The 19,680-nt window shown below is 40.0% G+C and overlaps 1 protein-coding gene across 5 annotated transcripts in view; it reads right to left on the bottom strand.

The window, feature by feature from the left end:
- Nucleotides 1–19,680, bottom strand: part of KIAA1549 (KIAA1549 ortholog) — a 141,181-nt gene that overhangs the window by 54,260 nt on the left and 67,241 nt on the right. For all 5 annotated transcript variants that reach the window (XM_068190932.1, XM_068190935.1, XM_068190933.1 and 2 more), the window contains exons 2-6: nt 15,367–18,045; nt 13,816–13,904; nt 7,957–8,134; nt 6,311–6,438; nt 4,705–4,888 (exon numbers count right to left, since the gene is read on the bottom strand). In XM_068190932.1, coding sequence (XP_068047033.1) covers nt 4,705–4,888; nt 6,311–6,438; nt 7,957–8,134; nt 13,816–13,904; nt 15,367–18,045 — 3,258 coding nt within the window. The remainder of the gene's footprint in view (nt 1–4,704; nt 4,889–6,310; nt 6,439–7,956; nt 8,135–13,815; nt 13,905–15,366; nt 18,046–19,680) is intronic.

A 19,680-nucleotide genomic window follows, 5' to 3' on the forward strand; every position in this document is an offset into this window, starting at 1 on the left:
CTTCAATACTTACTGTGCTCTTCACACTTTTTCTAATTAGTACTTGAAAATGACTTAATTCATGCAAATTGCTGGGTGACTATTCATTTAAACTTTCCACGGAATTAATGCAACTTAAAAATAAACCAACTTGAGCAGAAAATCTTGACATTGAAAAGGAAGATGTGCTGTGATCATTGCCAACTAAAGCTAGGTTCTAAAACCTGATAAAGAATGCTGAAAATTGTCAGAAGTCAGCAAATCCAGGTTCCAATTCTTATACCACAGGTCACTCAAGTGTCTCACTGACACACAGACCTTGAGCTCATCTGGAGTCTCAGCACTGCAGTAAGATCAAATTTGCAAGATTTCTAATGTCCTCTGGAACTAACAATTATAAACAGCACTGACTGATTGTTATTCTGAGGGGGAAGCTGGATAGACAAAATGCAATTATTAGCTAGATTGCAGCTGGTCTGCTAATGACTCTGGATGTATTAATGAAGTAGATGCTGGCATCATTAGAAGATCCTAACAGGCAGCCCTGGAGCACCATACCGTGTAACAGCGTCGATTTGGTGCTGAATGAAAAGGGAAAGGGTCACCTGCTCACCCAGAAACTTACTGACAGCAGTCTAAAGCACACCACTCAGGCAGCATGGCCACTGCCAGATGTTGTAAGGATCTCTGACTCTCTCCTACAGATGTGTGGGACCACGCAGGATAGAACTGGTGTCATGCTGATCGTTCTTATTTCTGATCAATGGAAAACAGTAGTAGAAAGCATGGAGGGAATGCAACATTTGAAATGAGAAGGCATTAAATGAAAAATAAGATTCCATGCAGGTACTGGGGTATGGGCAATAGCAACATACCGTGTCTGTTTAAAATCTGATGCAAAATCCACCCAGAAAAAAATTGCCAAATATTTCTGCAGTCCTTAGACCGTATCATACAATTCTATATTTATCCTATTGGCCTTGCAACATCTCCAAGACAGCCAAAACAGATGACATGCATCAAAGTGCTACTTAGCACTGAAAAAATAGCAAGTCCCAAGGCAACTCTCTCCACTTAAAGTCCTAATAAAAACAAAGAGCTTTATTCAGGGTAAGTTCATGAAGGCAAATATTGCCATCTACTCCACAGCTAGCCTTTACCTGTCCTCCAAGAAACCTGCTAGCCATAAAGAGATACCAAATATATAGTTTCCTGTTATTTTTATTGAACTAGCACCCAAATCCTGTGATTAGACTTGGTTTTCTTTCTGGCAACACGTAGGTCATGATTATCTAACCAATTTACAGTCTGAAACATGAGCTGTAAGGTGGACAATGAAAAATAAGCATGGGAAAGGTGTAAACCGGACATTTGAATAGAAACATGTTGCTCAAGTCACTTAGAAGTCTTGTGAGGAAAGAAGAAAGTCTGGAACTTTCCAGGTTTTGCCATTTTCACAGCCCTACTCCTGCAAAGAACAGTCCACATCTGCCAAACAACTTTCACTCCTGATCCTGACTCTATTTGAGTGGGGAAAAAACTGACAAAGAATTCCTGGTGTTAATGATGTACTGCACAGGGACAAACCACACAGTTAAAAATATACACAGGACATATTATTTACATGAATAAAAACCATGAGAGGACAGTGTGTGAAAGGCAATGCAAAGTGAACAAGTGGCAGGGAGCAAATACAGTCTTTGGAACAAGGCTTGTATTTGGGATATTGATGTCAAGGTCCCACTTAACAACGCTGAGATGCACAAGCAGATTTTCTTGGGTATGATCAACTTCAACCCCCAAATTTGGGGGTTCAGCTCTGGCACTCAGCTCACCCACAAATAATTTCTTCAGATGCAATTACAAAACTTACAAGATCATGCACAGAGTCCTTAAGGGAAAAAGAAAAGTCACCATCAAGAGTATTAATTATTAGCATGCCTGATAAACTGAGGCATAAATGGCACAGAATAGTATGGCATAGAACATTTAATATTTACATATGAACACTAACATACATAGATGGTTTACAGGTAAATATCCAACATTCCTAGAAAAAAATCACACTGAAAGCAGAGGTTTGCATATTAATTGGCAGACCAAAGCAGCAATATCAATCTAAGGTGTTGTAACACTTTCCATGCTACAGGTGCTCTGTAGAGCAAGGCAAAGCATGAATGCAGAGTTCAGGGCCTAGAAAACAAAAACATTTAGGCATCTCCCTGCTAAAGTAGCTTTGAGGATCTGGCTGTTGGTCACCTTCAACAGTCTGTTGAGTAAGATGTTTCAGGAAGGATTTGCCCAATGCTGCTGAGCCTTTGCACAGGATTTTTGGGTCTGAATCTGAAGATCTAAAACCCTTAGGCTCAAAATTCAGTCACAGCAGCAGTGTAAAAAAACATAGGAACAGCTAAAAATAACTGGCTGTGGTTGTCTCACTGATAAAAGAGTCTGAACTACATTCATCATTTCTGTGCTTGCTGACAGAAGGACCCACAGCTCTAGTAATCTGAGAAACTATGTTCCTGCTTTGCCAATTTACCAAATAGCACCAGAGCTGGTATTCCAGAACAGTGCCTACAAAAGCACTACTGAAACCAAACTAGACCAGTTCAAACCCAAATGTGCTGTCCTGCAATGGGCTCAATCTATAGTAAATCTGAGTTCCTCTAAAAGCAAGTAAGTCAAATGTTGACAAGATGTTTCTTAATTTACGATACTTTATCTACCAAATCCTCATGTTTTCTACACTGCAATCTTTGGGAAAATCTCATCGTTCCTGAAAATCCCAAGCTCTCCATTAATTCTACTTTACTTGGTTTTGTAATTGACATGAGAGTGACCACAGGGCTCCACTGGCAGTGGCATCATCCCCACCGACCAGCCACTGTACACATGCAGGTAACAAACACAGGGACAACTCCTGACACAAACATGAAAGTAATTTCAAATTTCCTAATTACCATCAGGAAAGGAAAACAGAATCACAGAATTGTTTGGTTTGGAAGGGACCTTAGAGATCATCTAGTTCCAAGCCCAAGGAGAACCATGTACATTCATGTTTAACAGGAATGTCTTCCCATTATGACCAGCTTCTCTTTCAGGCTACACCAGCCTTGGTAGAAATTCTCTTATCACTTAGTTGCACTGTAGCTCAATTGCACGATCCAAAAGATGGATTCTCAGCAAGGGGCAACCTGCAAATGCACTACAAATATAATTTCAGAATATGTGGACAAGACTAAAGGCTGTAAGAGCCAATGCAGTACATCACAGGAAAAAAAGCATCCCTCAACACCAAAAAATATTACCAGAGACTAAAAGCTACCTAAACTCAAGTGCAAATGCATGAAGGAGAGGACACAGAGTAAAGAGAGGTGTCTTTCAAACAATCAAGGCAAGAGCAGCATTTTATTTGCATTCAGTGAGCAATAAAGACCATAGCCCACAATGTGAGATGTTCTGTGGCTTCCAAGATAAAAAGAAATGCTAGTCATCTATGGACAGGGATTCTTAAGACTTGGTCCTGGCACCACTAAATAGACCTACCATTGCATAGAGGTCACACTCCATGAGAGACCCAATGAGAACAGAAATGCTTAACAGAAATGAATCAGCAACCTCATATATTTTTAAATTGATTATGGGAGTAGAGGGATCAAAAATGCTGAAAAAGTTAAATAAAAAGCTTCAAAAAAATTAGTATGTTTAGAGTGCTTCCAGTAAATGGGGAAGTATCCTGTGCAATCATCTTACCTACATCGAAAGCTGCTAAGGAGAGCAGCTTTTCTGTTGACAGTGACTCTCTTTACAGTATTTTCACTGACACACACAGCTGCATAATGAACACCAGCTACTATTAGACCTGATTTTTCATTAAATGTTTAACTATATTGCAAAACTCACTGTGTCAGATGTTATGCATCTCTACAGCTCACAGAAATAACTCCGAAAATTAAAAAGCACAGTGAGATAGGAGAAATGGGGAATTAATGGACTAAGTCAATGACACCCACCAGCAGGGAAAGGCAAGTACTATTTTCCCATGATCTTGGTCATGTTCCTGAGTCATCTGAAAAATCTAACCAAACGTAAGTTGCCAAGGCCAAGTGTCAAGCAAGCTCTGTTATGCAGACAGTTCCCATTCATCTACGTTTAGGATGATGCTGGTCTGAAAAAAAGACTTGCCATGCAAATGTACATAAAAAGTGAGAAAGGTAATACCTTAAAACGTAACAGACTGCATAGACAAATTAATTCACACGATATGGGCAAATATCAGCTTATGTAGCCAGTGTCCCAGGAGTTTCCAGAAGTCAGAGATGCAGCTAAGAGAAGCACAATGCTGAAAACAGCGAACACTCCTGAGAATTACCAAAGGCCTCTCTAGACATAAGCACAGAGACACACCTTGGACTGCACTTCACAGCAATACTGATCTAAGTGATTTTCTTATTTTTAGATCTGGACTAAGACCAAAGAACTGACGAAGCCAGGTTAAGTACAACGGACCTAGCAAAAAAGGGAAGTATCATGACAAAAGCAGCAAGATGCTGCAACACCAAAATGTGAGCACAAAGAGGCATAGATTTGCCCTGCAGAACTCATGATACAAGTTAGGTACTTGAAGCTGCATTATAACTTATGCACGAAATTTTAAAATTGTAGAGAGGGAAGACACTGGACAAAAGTATTTTGCAGTTTTGGGTAACAGCAAATACTCACGTTCAGCAATCTGCTGCACAGGAAAGCCCAGATAGAAGCTGAATTCCACCACAGACAAGTTTCTGAGCTGCTCGCTGACTTCCGACCCATTTAGAAAACCGTACCTATCTCGGATGGCAAAAACAATGCTCACAGGGCCCTGTCGAAACGGCAGCCCAGGCCTGCTTAGAGTTATATTCAGTATCTGAAAAGACAGCATTGAAGCAGGGTCAGCAAAATCAAATCACTGTCATTTCCACCCCTTCCATTTCCATCCCTTCCTTGACAGACTTTTCTTTTTCCTCTTATATGAAGAAGGGGGTAATTCACATCAAGACAGAGGAACATCTATTCCAGACTGGTCCACCCAGCTGAGTCTCAGAAGAGGTAAAGTAACATGTGAATTCCTCTTCAAAGAGTTATCCTTTAAGGTCAATCATAATCCATTTTCTGGGCTGACAGCTACAGCCCAGAAAATGATGAGAAAAAACCACCTAGCAAGACAGTCAGCAAAATAAATGTAGCTGTAAATAAGTCTTAGATGAATGCCAAACTGCATGGAACAAAAGAAAGGGATTGATTACGGCAAAAAAAAAGTTCAGAAAATTGATGTTCTCTTGGTAAAAATCTCCTGCACTGTGCACACCCAAGCCCATCAGGGGTTAGAAGCCTTTTTGTGGCACCAATATACACAGCAACTGTATTCATGTAGATAAACCTCTTCCAAAAAAAAAAAAAGAAGTATTTAAAATAAGTTGGCTAAGCCAATAGTCCAAAAAATTTTTTGTATGTTCTGTCTACACTCTATGCAGTGACACTATTTAAAGTTCTGAGAACTTTTCTATTTGTACTACACAGTATTTTAGGTACTCTAAAATTTATGTCATTTTTCTTCTTGAATGTATTTTAGGGTATCACAAATAGGTATTTATGGTGTCAGTTAAACAAAATAATAAAATTTTTACTGAGTTTGGTATTACAACAAAGTTAGAGTAAATTTAAGAATTCAATCAGAAGGGGGAGTTGATCTCATTAAATTGAATTACTGACTTTCCAGTCAGGGCTCTGCACATGTGCAATACCTTTCATATGTGAAGTTCCAGTAGCAGCTGTCACAGACATCATATACTTTAAGTATTTCTAGACCTTAGAAGCAACTAGCATTTTTGTGCATATGATAGCAGGGTCATGTAACTCCTATATTCTCTAACAGGGTCTCCAGCATGGCAAAGAGACCTGAAAGCTTTCTTCCAACAAAAGCTTTTTAACCACACCTTAGTCTTTTATAGCAAACTATGATGGGAATGGACTCTAGTAAGGGTTGGAACAGTTTTTATTTGAGATTATAAACTCTATCATATTCAATAATGTTTCTGAATATAAATCATCACACCTCGGATCATTTTTTCAAAAAGCTTGTAAAACCTTGTAACATGTGGTGCCATATTATTTTGTAGGGGGGAAAAACCCAACTGACTTCATGACAAAGCCTCATAGTTCTACATGACCTAGACTGCAAGTGACAGCCCATGAACACCTAACTCATTTTATTGTCTGGATGAAACACAGGGACAAGAAAAGGTGAGGGGGAAAAAGGGACAGACACAAAACATGCTCATCCTCTCACCTGCACAGTGAAGTTGTAGAACTCCTGGTGTTTGTTCACCTCCAGGAATGCCATTGTCAGCCCTCTCTCAATGCGCTGGCTAAAGGTGCAGAATCCAATATCCACGTTTCGAGGTACAAACTGAAGCACTGAAAGCAAAGGGCAATTATTCCTACAGAAATGTACTTCCAAGAGAGAGAACAAAACAACAGAATTCTAAGGGGTATCATTTTCTTTCATGAAGCTCAGGACACATTCAGTGAAACACCAGATGAAAACATTTTGAAAATACATTAAAAATACATTTTGTGTTGCTGCAGTAAATTCTCTACTCACTAATACTGGTTGCAGCAGTAATTAGATCTCTGAAAGATACCAGTGACAAAATATTCACTGTTTCCCCTGTATACTAAAAGACCTTCACTATATACTTGTGGCTAACCTCACCTCACCTGACCACTGAATTGGCCACACTGAAATCCTGAGTACTCAGCCAATCCATGAAAATCTTCAGGAAAAAAGTCAACAAATATCTCTTTCTTGTAGCCTGAAATACAGCATTTAGTTTGTCTAAAAGACTACATATTGGATCCATTAATGCACATTAGTATTGGTCTAATATTTTCGAAACACTTAGTAAGCTACCTGTTAAATTTAGATATGAGCATCTTCAAGCTCAGAAGAGAGAAAGAAGGAGCACAAGATAGAAAGAGTGAGTGTAGAGGAATGTGATCAGGCACACAGACCTTAACTACATGCACATCTGTGGATTTCCCCATATAGTCTTACCCAAAGAAATGCTATAGTTAACTTACAGATCCTAATAGCAATGTTATACAAGGTTCAAACCCCAAAAAATACACCTCCTGTCTATCTGCATAACCACGTTAAGCAGTAGAAAAAGACATCACACCTGCACAGCTGAAGTGATGTTTTGCCATACTGTTATTAACACAGCATAAACAACACACAAAGCGTATCTGAACAAAAGTATCATGTTGACATTTATTAACTCTGCTTGTATGCTCAGTCCCTGTCACTACCTCATTACACAGCCAACCAACCAGGCAAGCAATTTTATCATGCCAACAGGGCCCAAAGACGATTTTAAATGACAACACTGACTCTCAAAATCTATTACATGGGTACTATTCTGCTTTAGATTATTAGCAGTCAAACTTTGCATGAACCACTGCAATACAGCAGCCATGGAAAGCTGAATAGTACATAAGCAAAACTTCTGCTCATGTTTTACACAAGCAATCAATCCTCCTGCTCATCAATTCTCCTACATCATGACAACACAAAAAGGCAGCTTTTAACATAAATTTAATCTGAAATTGACACAGGCATTACAAAGTAGCTGCACTGTGATTTTATGAATAAATGTTTCATGGATTTTTTTTCTTCTCACCTTTAGGAGCAAGAGAAAGAGTGCAACTATTTTGCAATGTACCAAAAACAAATCCTGAAAAAACCACAAAGCGATGGGGTTAACTGTTTACAATTTACCACCTCTTTGCCACAGATGTGTAAATTATGTCATTAATAGAAAGAATTAAGATTCACAGTAGAGCTGAGGGCTTTGACTCAACCTTGCATCACAAGTGAAGGAGTGTGAATCAATAGGAAGCTACCTTTTCTCCTCTGGGTCAGGAGGGACTCACCTGTCTGAACCTGGAATCTGTTGTCTGGCACAGTGAAAGAAGGGTGCAGTGAGAGGATGATGGGGGCCTCCCCACGAAGAAGACTGCTGTTCACAAGCACATTTATGACAGCTATTGCCGTGTAAACAAAGGGACCAGATGTCACCAAGAAAGCAAATTTGGGGGAAATTTTATAAACCTACAAAAAAAGAAAAAAAACCCCAGAAATTAAGAAAACTCAAACATGTCAATGTTAAATTTGACAACATTTTAGACCTACAGAGTCTCATGCAGTTCAAAGCCACCTCATCAAGAGGTAGGAAATGCAGTCTTTATTTTTCAAAGAGCAGCAGAAGCAAAACACAAGTGCTGTACCTTGCAGCCTCTGCTCCAGTGCATCAGAGGCAACTCCCCTGTGCCAGGTGCACCTACTGGAACCTCTTCAGTACAACACACCAATCTCAGCACTTCTTGTTTTTTCACATTCCCACATATTAGCACTCCCCCTTGCCTACATTCCCCTGGTGTACATAACATTTCCCATACAGAATTCCTGTTTAGTTACTGAACTGCTTGCATAGCTTCTGCATTTCAGTCATACACCACATAGTGAATATATCCTATACCATACATATGTGGCACACAAGGAGTAAAATACACATAACCGATGTTCTTTAGATATAATTTTCACACTCAAGAAAATTTTCTTCAGGGAACACTTCTACCTGCTTGTTTCAACACAGTTACCACATTACAATTCTCCTCTTCCAATTCATGTCCTGACTTTGAGTAGTCTTAAAAACCCTGAGGAGCCTTAGACATCATGTAAAAGAAATGAGATTGCAAGTTAAATATAAACCTTGAACCATGCAGACACTCTTATCCACCATTTCTCAGCCACCTAAGAACAAACTGAAGGGTTTTATTTATTTAAACATATTGCAGTATCTTCCCTCCTTCAGAGGAACTCTCTCAACATTAAGAACACCGGTTTCCCCACCATTATTTTCTTCCTTCTTGGTTTACTCCCCCAGTTTGCTTTATTTGTCTGTGGCAGTCACACTTCAAAAGTATTTTGGGATATCCAACATAATGGCCTCACAGATAAATAATGTAAACCAGAGACCCAAAGTTTCTGATAAATGTGGACCTCTTCACTGAAGGGATGCTAGCACCTTGCAGATGCCATGCTGGTGAAGGAATGTGTTAGATAAGTTCAGCTCCACGAACAGCCTTACAGAAAACCACAGTGCCACTTAAACTGCGACCCACATATTCCTTATTGGTAGTGTAAAGTGATGGCAACTGCCGTTGAGATGAGACAGCAAGCAGCTCTTTCCTGTCTTCTAAAATGCCTGCATTTCAGAGAGCTCATCTTCACCAGAAGAAACTACCTCAGCAGCAGAAGGAAATGAGAAAAATAATCTATGCTGCTCATTTATGCCTTTCTTCTTTCTTAGCCCACAAATATATGCAACATACAACTTTTATTTTAAATGGATTTAGATCCATAAAACTCAAATTTGTTTGATATGAATTATGTGCACAGCTCTTTTCAGTTCCTCTTATCTGAAATTTTATTCTTTTATCTCATGATGAAATAATCTCTGCAGCTTCAGTTTGTCAAACAGAAACAGCAGTTAAAATGGGTAACACATGCCAAAAGAAAGTTGCCCATTACTTGCAAATGAGACTACTTAAAAGGCAAGAAAAAGAGGAATTAGAATTACAAATCTCAGTGACAATTTGCTGGTGATTTCTGAAGCAATATATGCTGAGGAAAAGAGGCTTCCTGCAGCCAGCATATTCTTATGCACCAGAGCTGGGTATTTCAGACATGAAAGCAAGCCTCTGTAACCAACTCAGCTGCCTCCATCTCCGACTGGTTGTGCTGCACCACAGACAACCAGGAAAGCAGCCCTGGAATTAACTTTTTCAGTTCAACAGCTAATACTGGTTCCCTTCTGTGCTTCACTGCATCAGAAAAGCAACAGCAACTCCAGAATGGACATCCGAAATAAAAATCCACTTTTAACAGTAATTTTGAGGTAGGCAGATTAGAACCACTACAAGTCAAAACAACAGCTATTTCTGCTTCAGATATTGCAGGGTTGTCTACAATTAGCTCTCTTCAGCCTAATCCATATGACAGAAATAACAGACCCATGACAGCATGATGCAGTCTACAAGCTAACTCACAGGGAAGTCTACAAAGTTATCCAGGAGAGATGAGCACAGTTCATGACTCTGGAATCATGATTCATGGATGAGAATAGCTACACAGCTCTAATGGTTCACAAACACACCCGTCCATCCAACTGTCCCTTGGAAGTTTCACCTCTACTGCCAGGACAGCTGGATGCTAACAAATTAGGTGGCTGAACCATCATATTTTAGAGTGTCACTCAAAGTACACAAGCATGGATTTCTTGTATTAAAATGCACAAATATTTTAACTTTAACACCTTGGGCCAGGAAGCCAGAGAAGCACACAAAACTCCATGTGCAGTTTGGAGCCATCTCCACTGCAAAAGCAGAAACCTTTAGAGCAGAAGCAGAGAACTTTTACAACACCTAGAGTCAAGCTATCCCTGCTCCAAAGTGCAATGATTAACCCAACTCTGCTGTTCCTAGGACACAAATTAGCTCATTCCAAGCTACCCTCACAAGAGAGAGCATGTCCACTACAGAAAGTTTTGAAGACTCAGTGTACTGGAGGCCAGAGGAGTATTCAGGAAAAACATGACTGTATCTTTTCTTTGTTCCTTATGATGTTTCCTAAGCATCTGCTATTGATTATTGTCTGCTAAAATACTTGATCAGATGCTCCTTTGCCACAACCTAATCCCTGCCTACACTCCACTGTATTATGCTGTGTAAACATCTGGCAGAAAGCATCAACAAATGATTTTCTCACCACCACCTTATTAAGAATCCTATAAAGAGCCTGCAGAGGGTGTTTAACTTCATGAAGATGCAAAGGCTCACAGGTCTTAAAAATAAAATAAAGCTTCTGCTTCTACACACAATAGGATCCTGAGGCAACAGTTCTCACTGGTTTTACACCCCTCTACGCTACCAGCCACAACTTCAGCAGTGGTGAAGCAGCGATGAAGCCAGTGCCAGCCCATAAGGTGGCATCTTTGAAAGAAGCATTTACCTGGCAATGACCTGAATTCCACACTCTGGAGGCAGAGTTCACTGATTTGGGATTACAGGAACTGGTATGTTAAGGACACACCACCAAACCCACATTAAATACAACAACAATGTGGCTAAGGTAAAAATGCTAAAATGCATGATAACACTTCCAAGCACAAAGGAGGCTGGCAAAAACCCTTTTACTGTAGGCATGAACTTAATGGCACCAGGGGTCCTGGCACTGAGTCACTGCCAACACTATTTTATTTTACACCCCAGTGCAAGTCAAGTCAAGAGAACATTGTCTAACAGATCCTACCCAAGTGTCATAAGCTTTACATTAAAGAGCGTTGACTAAAATTACTCTTACTCAGACAATGGGGTCTTATTCTTTTGCAGATGCAATATGTTGAGACCAACTAGAAAAAAAACTTTGAAATTTTTGGTTATTCTCACTTTGTTGTAAGGATTTTTCTAGGGGAAAAAAGTAACAGAAGTTTTTTTCATTTGGCAGGATTCTTCCTCCTCTTTTTTCCACTTCAGCAACTCACAATGTTCGAAACAATAAAGTAGCAGAGACCAAAGTTTCAACTGAAAAAATTGAGGGCAAAAAATGCTTTAATCCTCCTTTAACTGCCAAACTCGCTTCTTATTTAAAGTGAGCAGCAGTTATAGCCATCACTGCCATTGATTTTATTTTTAAAGCATACATTACTACAAAGTTAAATTTAACTGCACTGTCTCCTGATTTACTGTACATTACATCACAGCAAGGAAACATCTGTGAGCTGTAATAAGAGATACAGTAAAAAAGCAGCTTAGAGAAGTGCACTGCTTTACCATGACTTGCAAACACACACATGGTTTCTAGGTACATTCAACTAACAAAAGTCAGGTCTGTTTGATTAATTAAGTTTAGCAAGATGGAGAAATTCTGTTTAAAATACTGCATTACATCACCACTCAACATACTGCTGTTATAGACAGCTCTTTTTCAAACCAACAGTTTTGTCAGTATTCCACAGTTAGAGGTGAAAACATATTTGCTAGTGATTATTTTTAGTGCAAAACCCATATGATAGCGGCATTCTAGAATAAGCAAAACTGATTCAGCAAAGATGTCTTTCTTTTAGATAAAAAAGATTTTCTAAAGGATGAAGCTAGACTAGCTGCATTATTTATAAAAACAGTTACTTCTGAGAAGCCTTAGGACTTCTTAGATGCTTTCTCCTATTGAGAGCTTTACAAGGCAATAGCAGGCATGAAAGGCAGGAATTTAAAGGGAACAATATAAAGTGAGATATCAAATGTTTGTTCCAATTAACTTTCAAATATTGAGTAACGGATTTTCTCCTTCTGCTGTTAATAGTAAGAACATAATCGCTTCCATATTAATGAGCTGTGTAAGGTCACTGAAAAATTGTGTTTCTACCATTATGAACATCTGACTTCTTTTTGACTACTCCAGTTTGCACAAACTGAAGGTATAATTTACAAACCAGAAGAAAAATCTCTTATATATTAAAAAAAAAAATCTAAGTAGCTCACGAGCAGGTGTTGCTAAAAGGACATAAACTACCCATAATTTACAGAGGCAGCTCACTGTAGCTGAAATTTGGCAGAAATTTATAACACTCCTATCTTGAGTAGTAGAGATGTACATCCTCAAACATCAGACAGGAGCTGTTTAATTACTGAGTGCAGTGATTATGGGAGATGCCAAAATTCAAGGCACCAAGTAATTCTGTGCATGGAGAAATGCAAGTTTTGTTCAATGAACTGCTACTTGAGTTAACTACAGAACAAAAATGAGATCACTGACTCACAAAAGATCATCTGGTACTGGGCTGTGACAACCAGATGAATACAGACATGCAAAACTGCAAACGCAGCTGAACGTCATCTACACCAATAATTCTAGTGAAGTATTTCCTCACCACTGAAGTATCTGGTTGTACAACAAAGGTACCCTCATCTACCCCTATATCTTTTCCTCTCAGAGGGTTTGAGACAGAGGTGGGGAACAAAGTCTTTAACCCTTATTTCAACTAGACAGTCACTTGGAAGTTAGAAAATCTTGTTCAAAGATGATTCCTTGAATACCAAAGCAGAGAAAGCTTTCAGAAAACCTCAAGGGTACAGTTATTCCTGTGAGGGGAGTAAGGACAGGAGTTACACCTACCTGAAGGCTTAGAAATAACATCTTACTATTGCACACCTGATTTTCTCCCCCCCACCTTTTTCACCTGCCAAATCAGGCATTTGGGATTCCACCACCTCCCCTGCAAGTGTTGATGGTCTCGCTTATAACAGAAAATAGCACGAGACTGTGCAGAAGGTTTCATTTTGTTTGAAGTGCTAAGTATGTAATCATCTAGAGGAACAAACAGACCTGCTTAATAGGTATTTTGAAGGGTAAAAGTTCTTCATTTCAATTCACCAGGCAAAGGAGGTGAGCAGTAGATTCTGGACACTGCTTGCTCACCTCTAGCAAAGCCAAGAGAGGTTTGTCCTAGAAAATGATCGCATTCTAAAAGTAAAAAAGTTGACATCATTTTCACATTAAAAAAAAAAAAACAACCCAACAAAAACATGACTAACATTTAAGTTAAAATAAAATAAAGCTCTCTCATACAGTATCTATGGACTGTTCGAATTACTGTTTTAGCTTTTGAACTAAAAGCTACCTACTGCATTACATTGACCAGAGAGTACTTGTACACACTTCATACCACTTACCTCTAGCTCTACTGATCTCCTGAACTGAACTCTGAGCACTTCTCTGATGGATTCACTGACATTTCGTAGAACAGCTCTTCGGGCCAGCACTAGAAATTAATGTCAGTGAGAAAATACCTTTTAGCTTCATCTCTTAGGTTTTTATTCAAAGCTGCATTTTCAATTGCACAATGCATGAAAAAGCAGGTAGTGAGATCAGTTGCATCAAACAGGTAAGATGAACAACAAGGACAGGGGACAAGGTGTGACTGTATCCTAAAAAGTGACTGTCTGTAAAGTTTAGGGAACTATACGTTTATTTTCTCTTCTTTTGTTTTTCCACAGCTAATGTCTTTAGCATTCTGATAAAAAACTTTGCAAGAGCCACTGTGGCATTCAAATGGGAAAGTAGCAACATATTCAGTCTGAGTGTGAGTCTGCTGTCACAACACAGTTAAAAGTTTTGTAGGCAATGCATGGAATGCAGGTAAGGTCAGAAAAAAGCCACAGAAAATATGCATCTACTTTTCCCTTAAATAAAAAGTAAGCAAACATGACATTAATTAATGAAAGGGATATCCATAGAGTAAGAAAGAGCTATGAAATCCCCACATCCCAATGGATGTCATGTCTGTTACAGTCACACGTGACACTGTGACCATGGGTTATGCAAACAACTGAAAAGTGTTGTGTTGTCATCCTGCATTTACTTTCCATCAGTAACTTGCCTACAAAAGTACTCAAATTACATTTTAAAAAAGTCTTCCTCATCACTAGCATAGCTAGATCACCTACATATCTGGAGGATGAGATTATGCTCACTTTGCTTTATTTCTCACAACTAAGTCTTAAGACTAAAAAATATTGCTCAGCATGAAAATGCAGCACTTCTGCAGCTGCCCTGGATTAGTTTGCTGGCGCTGTTTTGTTAACAAGCTAGGAAGAGGCAGGAAAACACCAGAGAAGCAAATATAGATACCAAGACAATTAATTTTGAAACACACTAATGTCACTTTTTCTGGTTACAAACACACCACATCCAACTGAAAGTAAGTATGGGAGGAGGTAAGATACAAACATAAGCTAGTAAGGTGAAATTATAAACATGGTTGCAAAACCCAAACATTTTTTAAACCAATTCTCCTTTTACATATTACAACATTACCTCACATGCAGGTGTTTTTTAATAAACAGCAGCAACAACTGAAAGGAGAAACTTACTCAGTCAGATCATTACACAGTTTGGCAGAACAGTACCATGACAGTAACATTCATTTACAACCAATGAAGTGATAAAGCAGCCTCTAACTCAGCACACTAGTACCAGCAATTTTTGAGGACAATTTCATTCTCTGTGCAGTGTAATGTATTTGTAATGCTCTCTCACAATGGACTTTGTCCAAGTGAACTCTATTATTTTTAACAGTAAACGATAAATCAATGCTTTTACAGCTCTTTGTCTAAATTTACGCCATAAGGTTCACTTAGTTAATCCAAAATCTGCAATTTACCTAGGGGGTCATATTACAGTGGCGTCTGAAAACCAAAATTAAAATGTTGGGAATATCTTACCCGCAGTGACTAAGTAGGCGTCAGGAACGGTGATGTCGCAGACGTATGGCTGTCTGGTAGTAGTCACAGCAGAGGTCACAACCACCACTTCAGATGGAGCAGTGGTCCTCAGCGGGGTGGAGGAGAATGTCCCTGGGCTGCCTGTAGCACTGCTGGCAGTGGTGGAAGGAGCTGATGCACCAGCAGTTACACTGCTTCCTGATGGAACTTCATGTCCAGGGGGAGGGCTGGTCGTCAGAGGAAATTGTGTGGGAGCAAATGAAGAGGTGGCAGACAGAGATGCTGTAGGAGAGGGCATTATGCTGATGGTGTCGGCATCCGATGCAAGGTTGTCAGGGTCTGTGGGAGGAAGGGCTGTGGGGGCACTGCCCCTGCTGCCAGATGTTAAAAGCAGCGTGGGGTTAACTGTAGCACCAATATCCTCATCAGAACCCAGAGCAGTCGAAAGTAGAGATGAAGCTATGTTTAAGACAGGAGTTGCCAGAAAGGTACTAAACGAAGAGATCAGATTTGTTTCACTGAGCAAGATGCTGCTGGTAACTGACTGGGTGTCAGAAGTGGGTAGCACCAGGGTAGGAACCACAGAGTGAGAGATGGAGAGTGAAGGCTCCAGCTGAGAGGTAGCTCCTGTGGCAGCTGAGGTAAACACAACTTCAGAGCCCACTGGCAGTACCGAGGATGCGTCCAGAAACACGGATGACTCTGAATGAAAATCTGATGATGGCATTATTTCAGGAACCTGTGCATCTGGAAGGGATGATGCATTTGAATGAAAGTATGATGTTTGGCCAAGATGTAACTGAGAAACCTCAGTGTCAGTGGCAGAGCTTACAGTGGTAGCTAAGTCCCAGCTGGTAACATCCTCAGGAAGTACTGATGTCCCAGTCAACAGGGTCTGAGGTAACAGTGTTGATAAATCACTTTGCATGACAGAGTAAGAATTTAGCATGGTCAGTGAAAGAGACAAGTAGCTAGATTCAATAAGAAATGGTGTTGATAAAAGATTGGATGGAAAATCTGAAATATTTAAAGACAGTTCGTCCTTTGTAGATGTCTTGCCAAGCAAAACCATGGATTCTGATGGCATTAATTCTGGCAGTTCCAGCAAGGTTGTCTGACTGATTGCAAACGACGTGACCGGCTCACTGGGGATGATGGTAGAGTCCAACAGAGAAGTGGTGGCACCAGGAAGTTCTACATGAGTGCTTGGAGTCACCAAAAGTGTTTCCAGAACAGGGAGGGTCTGGGAAACAGAGATGTTCAGTGACATTTCCCCAGGGAGCTGATGGAAGGAGGGAGATATTGTTATAGGTGTTCTAGTGTCTGTAGTGCTTAATAAAAACATGCTTGAGTCATGGATTTCTGCAAATCTTGAAGAAAGTGAAACAACTGGTCTTGATGGAAAAGAAGTATCAAAAATCTCAGGTGTAGGTTCCTCTAATTCATATCCATCAGTAATTATAGTTGTAAATGCAGTTATGCCTTGTACTTCAGAGGCTTTGATGGACAAAGTTTCAACATAATCACCTGAGCCCACATCATGTTCTGGGGCAAAGCCTGCTTCTGGCAGAAGTGAAACTTCTGAGTCACAATACAGACAGTAACTGTAGGATCTCGTGAAAGGCACTGGACTCTTGAGCTCACTGACAAGCTCTGATTGACTTGGTATTTCTGAACCAGCAGGCAAATTTGGTGCTGTAGTGGAGAATTCATGTGTAAACAGGCTGGCATTAAGAACTGTATTAGAGTTCATGGAAATGGCAGCTGAATCTAGAGGGAAAGACACAAGTGGAAGACTAGTAGGATAAAAAGCAGGCTCAGCACTGGCTGCTGAAGCTGGCGTGGGCCAGGGAATGCTTGGAGTGGGGGGAGTCCTTCGGCTGAGAGATTGTGCTGCCCAGCTACTCACATGGGTGTAAACGTCACCATACAGGCCTGCACGTTGCACTGTGGCATCTGGGGCCCCAGGGCTGGTTTCACCCAGCAGCTTGAGATGGAGAGGCGATCCTTCTGAAGCACCCCCAAAAGGCAGAGCTGTTAAACTGGCATTACTGTTTTCCGGTGCCACAACTCCCGTGTCAGAAGGAATGGAAGTGAAAGGAACAGCTGTATTTGGAGGGTACAACAGCAAGTCTCTGCTTGCTGTTAATATTTCAGGATATGGTACAAAAGGCTTTAGTTCCATAAGAGTGTAGCTGCGTTCAGAGACAGCACTCAACGGAGTCTTCTGCTGTGCTGTTTCTGAGATATCATACAGTGAAGAAAGGACAGATAATGAAGGTGTTAGCAACACAGTTTCTAACATTTCTCTTGATGGCTCTACTGTATTAACTGAGTGATGATCTGTTAAAATTGCAAAAGACTTCACTGGAGGAGTCCACTGTGCCTTTGAAAAGGAGCTAATAAATTCATCATCACTTAGGAATGCCTCATTGCTCCTTACAGAGACATCTACCAACGGTGGAGTACTTCTCCCTTCTGAAATCATGGCTGTTTCTTCTTGGCTAAGTAAAGTCCCATCAAAGGAACTAGTAACTGATGATAAAACTGTTTGAAGCAAATTACTTTCTTGGGACTCCAAAGTACTCCTTGCTAAGGCTGTTTGTGTCCTGCTGCCTGATATGCTTTCATGCATTGTTGAGAAAAAGGAAAAATTCTGCTGTTCCAAGGATCTCTCATCTAAATCAAGAGGGAGAGAAAAACAAAAGCCAAAACACAACAGATCAGCACAAGCAGTAAGATTGCCATGCACAAACCTCACACAGAATATTTCTGGAGACAACTGCCCAGTATTCAAGGGCAAAGACAAAGTAAGTAAAAACCCTCCACAAGCAAGTCAGCACAAATAGTAAGATTTCTTGTGAAATTCCATTCCTTGGAAATGAACAAGACAATACAAACTCCTCTCAAAGCACTGATATGTCTCTACAGCAACACTCCAGTAAGACCCGTGGAGGAGCAGAAAGTGTCTCCCTCTTACCTGTGCAAGGCTACACTACATGGCAACTACTGGTCTCACAAAGCAAACACACCAGAAAGGCTAACAAAGAACAATGCAAGGGAAAATCTACATAATTTTAGGTATTTTGCTCTCCTTTAGTATCCCTTAATTTCCTCTGATTGTATTCTTTCTTAATATTAAGGTCACTAGAAGACCTACTCTGTTTCATGGAACAGATCCTCCCTCTCATATCAGAAATGAGTGATATGAGAGATGAAGAGGGGTTCCCTTTTTCATAAAACAAATGTGGACCTGGTATCAACAGGAAGAATTTGCTAACACGTTGTGACATGTTTGTAACATGTTATTTTTACATTATCCACCATTCATCTGAAGTCTGGCCTGTTAGCAGTTACTGACAAATTGCTTCATTACACAATTGATATATTTATTCACAGCCCTCTATAGGATTGCTCTCTTTATAGGACTCCTATAAAGCTTTCACTCCTCTAGTTTGCAGAGCTCAAGTAGTAATGGCCAGGTTCAAACACAAAGGAGAAAAAGTTGAGAATTCACCACATATTTCAACCAAAAAATACTCTCCTCTCTCACAAAAGCATTCTTGGGTTACAGAGAAGATCTGTATATAAGCTTTTCCAAGCACTGATGAGTTTGGCAGAGAAAAGGCTGATTACTTTAAGATTGTTAAGATTGGATTAATAGCATTCAGAGCTGAATTATTAAAGGAAATCACAGAAAACTGCAGCAGAATACTTTTCAAGGGTACACATGAAGCATCCATCTTTAAGTTATCTATCACACCTGCTCACTCTATTTTCATATGGGAGTGTCCAGGCAGTGCTGCTGGAACCCACTGGCAACACACATTAACAAGGCTGGGGGGGCAGGAATCACATCCAGTTAAACCACCAGGGACCAGTTTAAAGTAAAAACAAACATACACATTACAAAGCACTGGACAAATGATACGGTACACAGCTCAACTGCAACTACATCTGTAACCCTTTAAAGGGTGTCTTGAATTCAGTAACCCACAGAAAGTCCTAAAGGAATAGCTCACCTATCTGTTTCCCAGTGTCTAACACCACTTTCCAGAGGTGATAAACTGCTGTTCTTATCCCCTTCTCCCTGGTCTGTTTGCTAAACTCCTTGACACAACTTTTCAAGTGTTGACACACCGACTTGATAAATTTTGAAGGTGCTGATGTGAAAAGCACAACTAGGAGAGTTAATGCTTACCACTGATCACACCTAAGTGAATGCTGTGATTATATCCTTTATATTACAAATTCCATGCACGACATTTTGCAGCATAACAGATACTATACTCTCAAGCAGTTCAAATCCATTTT

This window comes from Anomalospiza imberbis, chromosome 5 (genome assembly GCF_031753505.1).
Source record: "Anomalospiza imberbis isolate Cuckoo-Finch-1a 21T00152 chromosome 5, ASM3175350v1, whole genome shotgun sequence".
NCBI classification, from domain to species: domain Eukaryota; kingdom Metazoa; phylum Chordata; class Aves; order Passeriformes; family Viduidae; genus Anomalospiza; species Anomalospiza imberbis.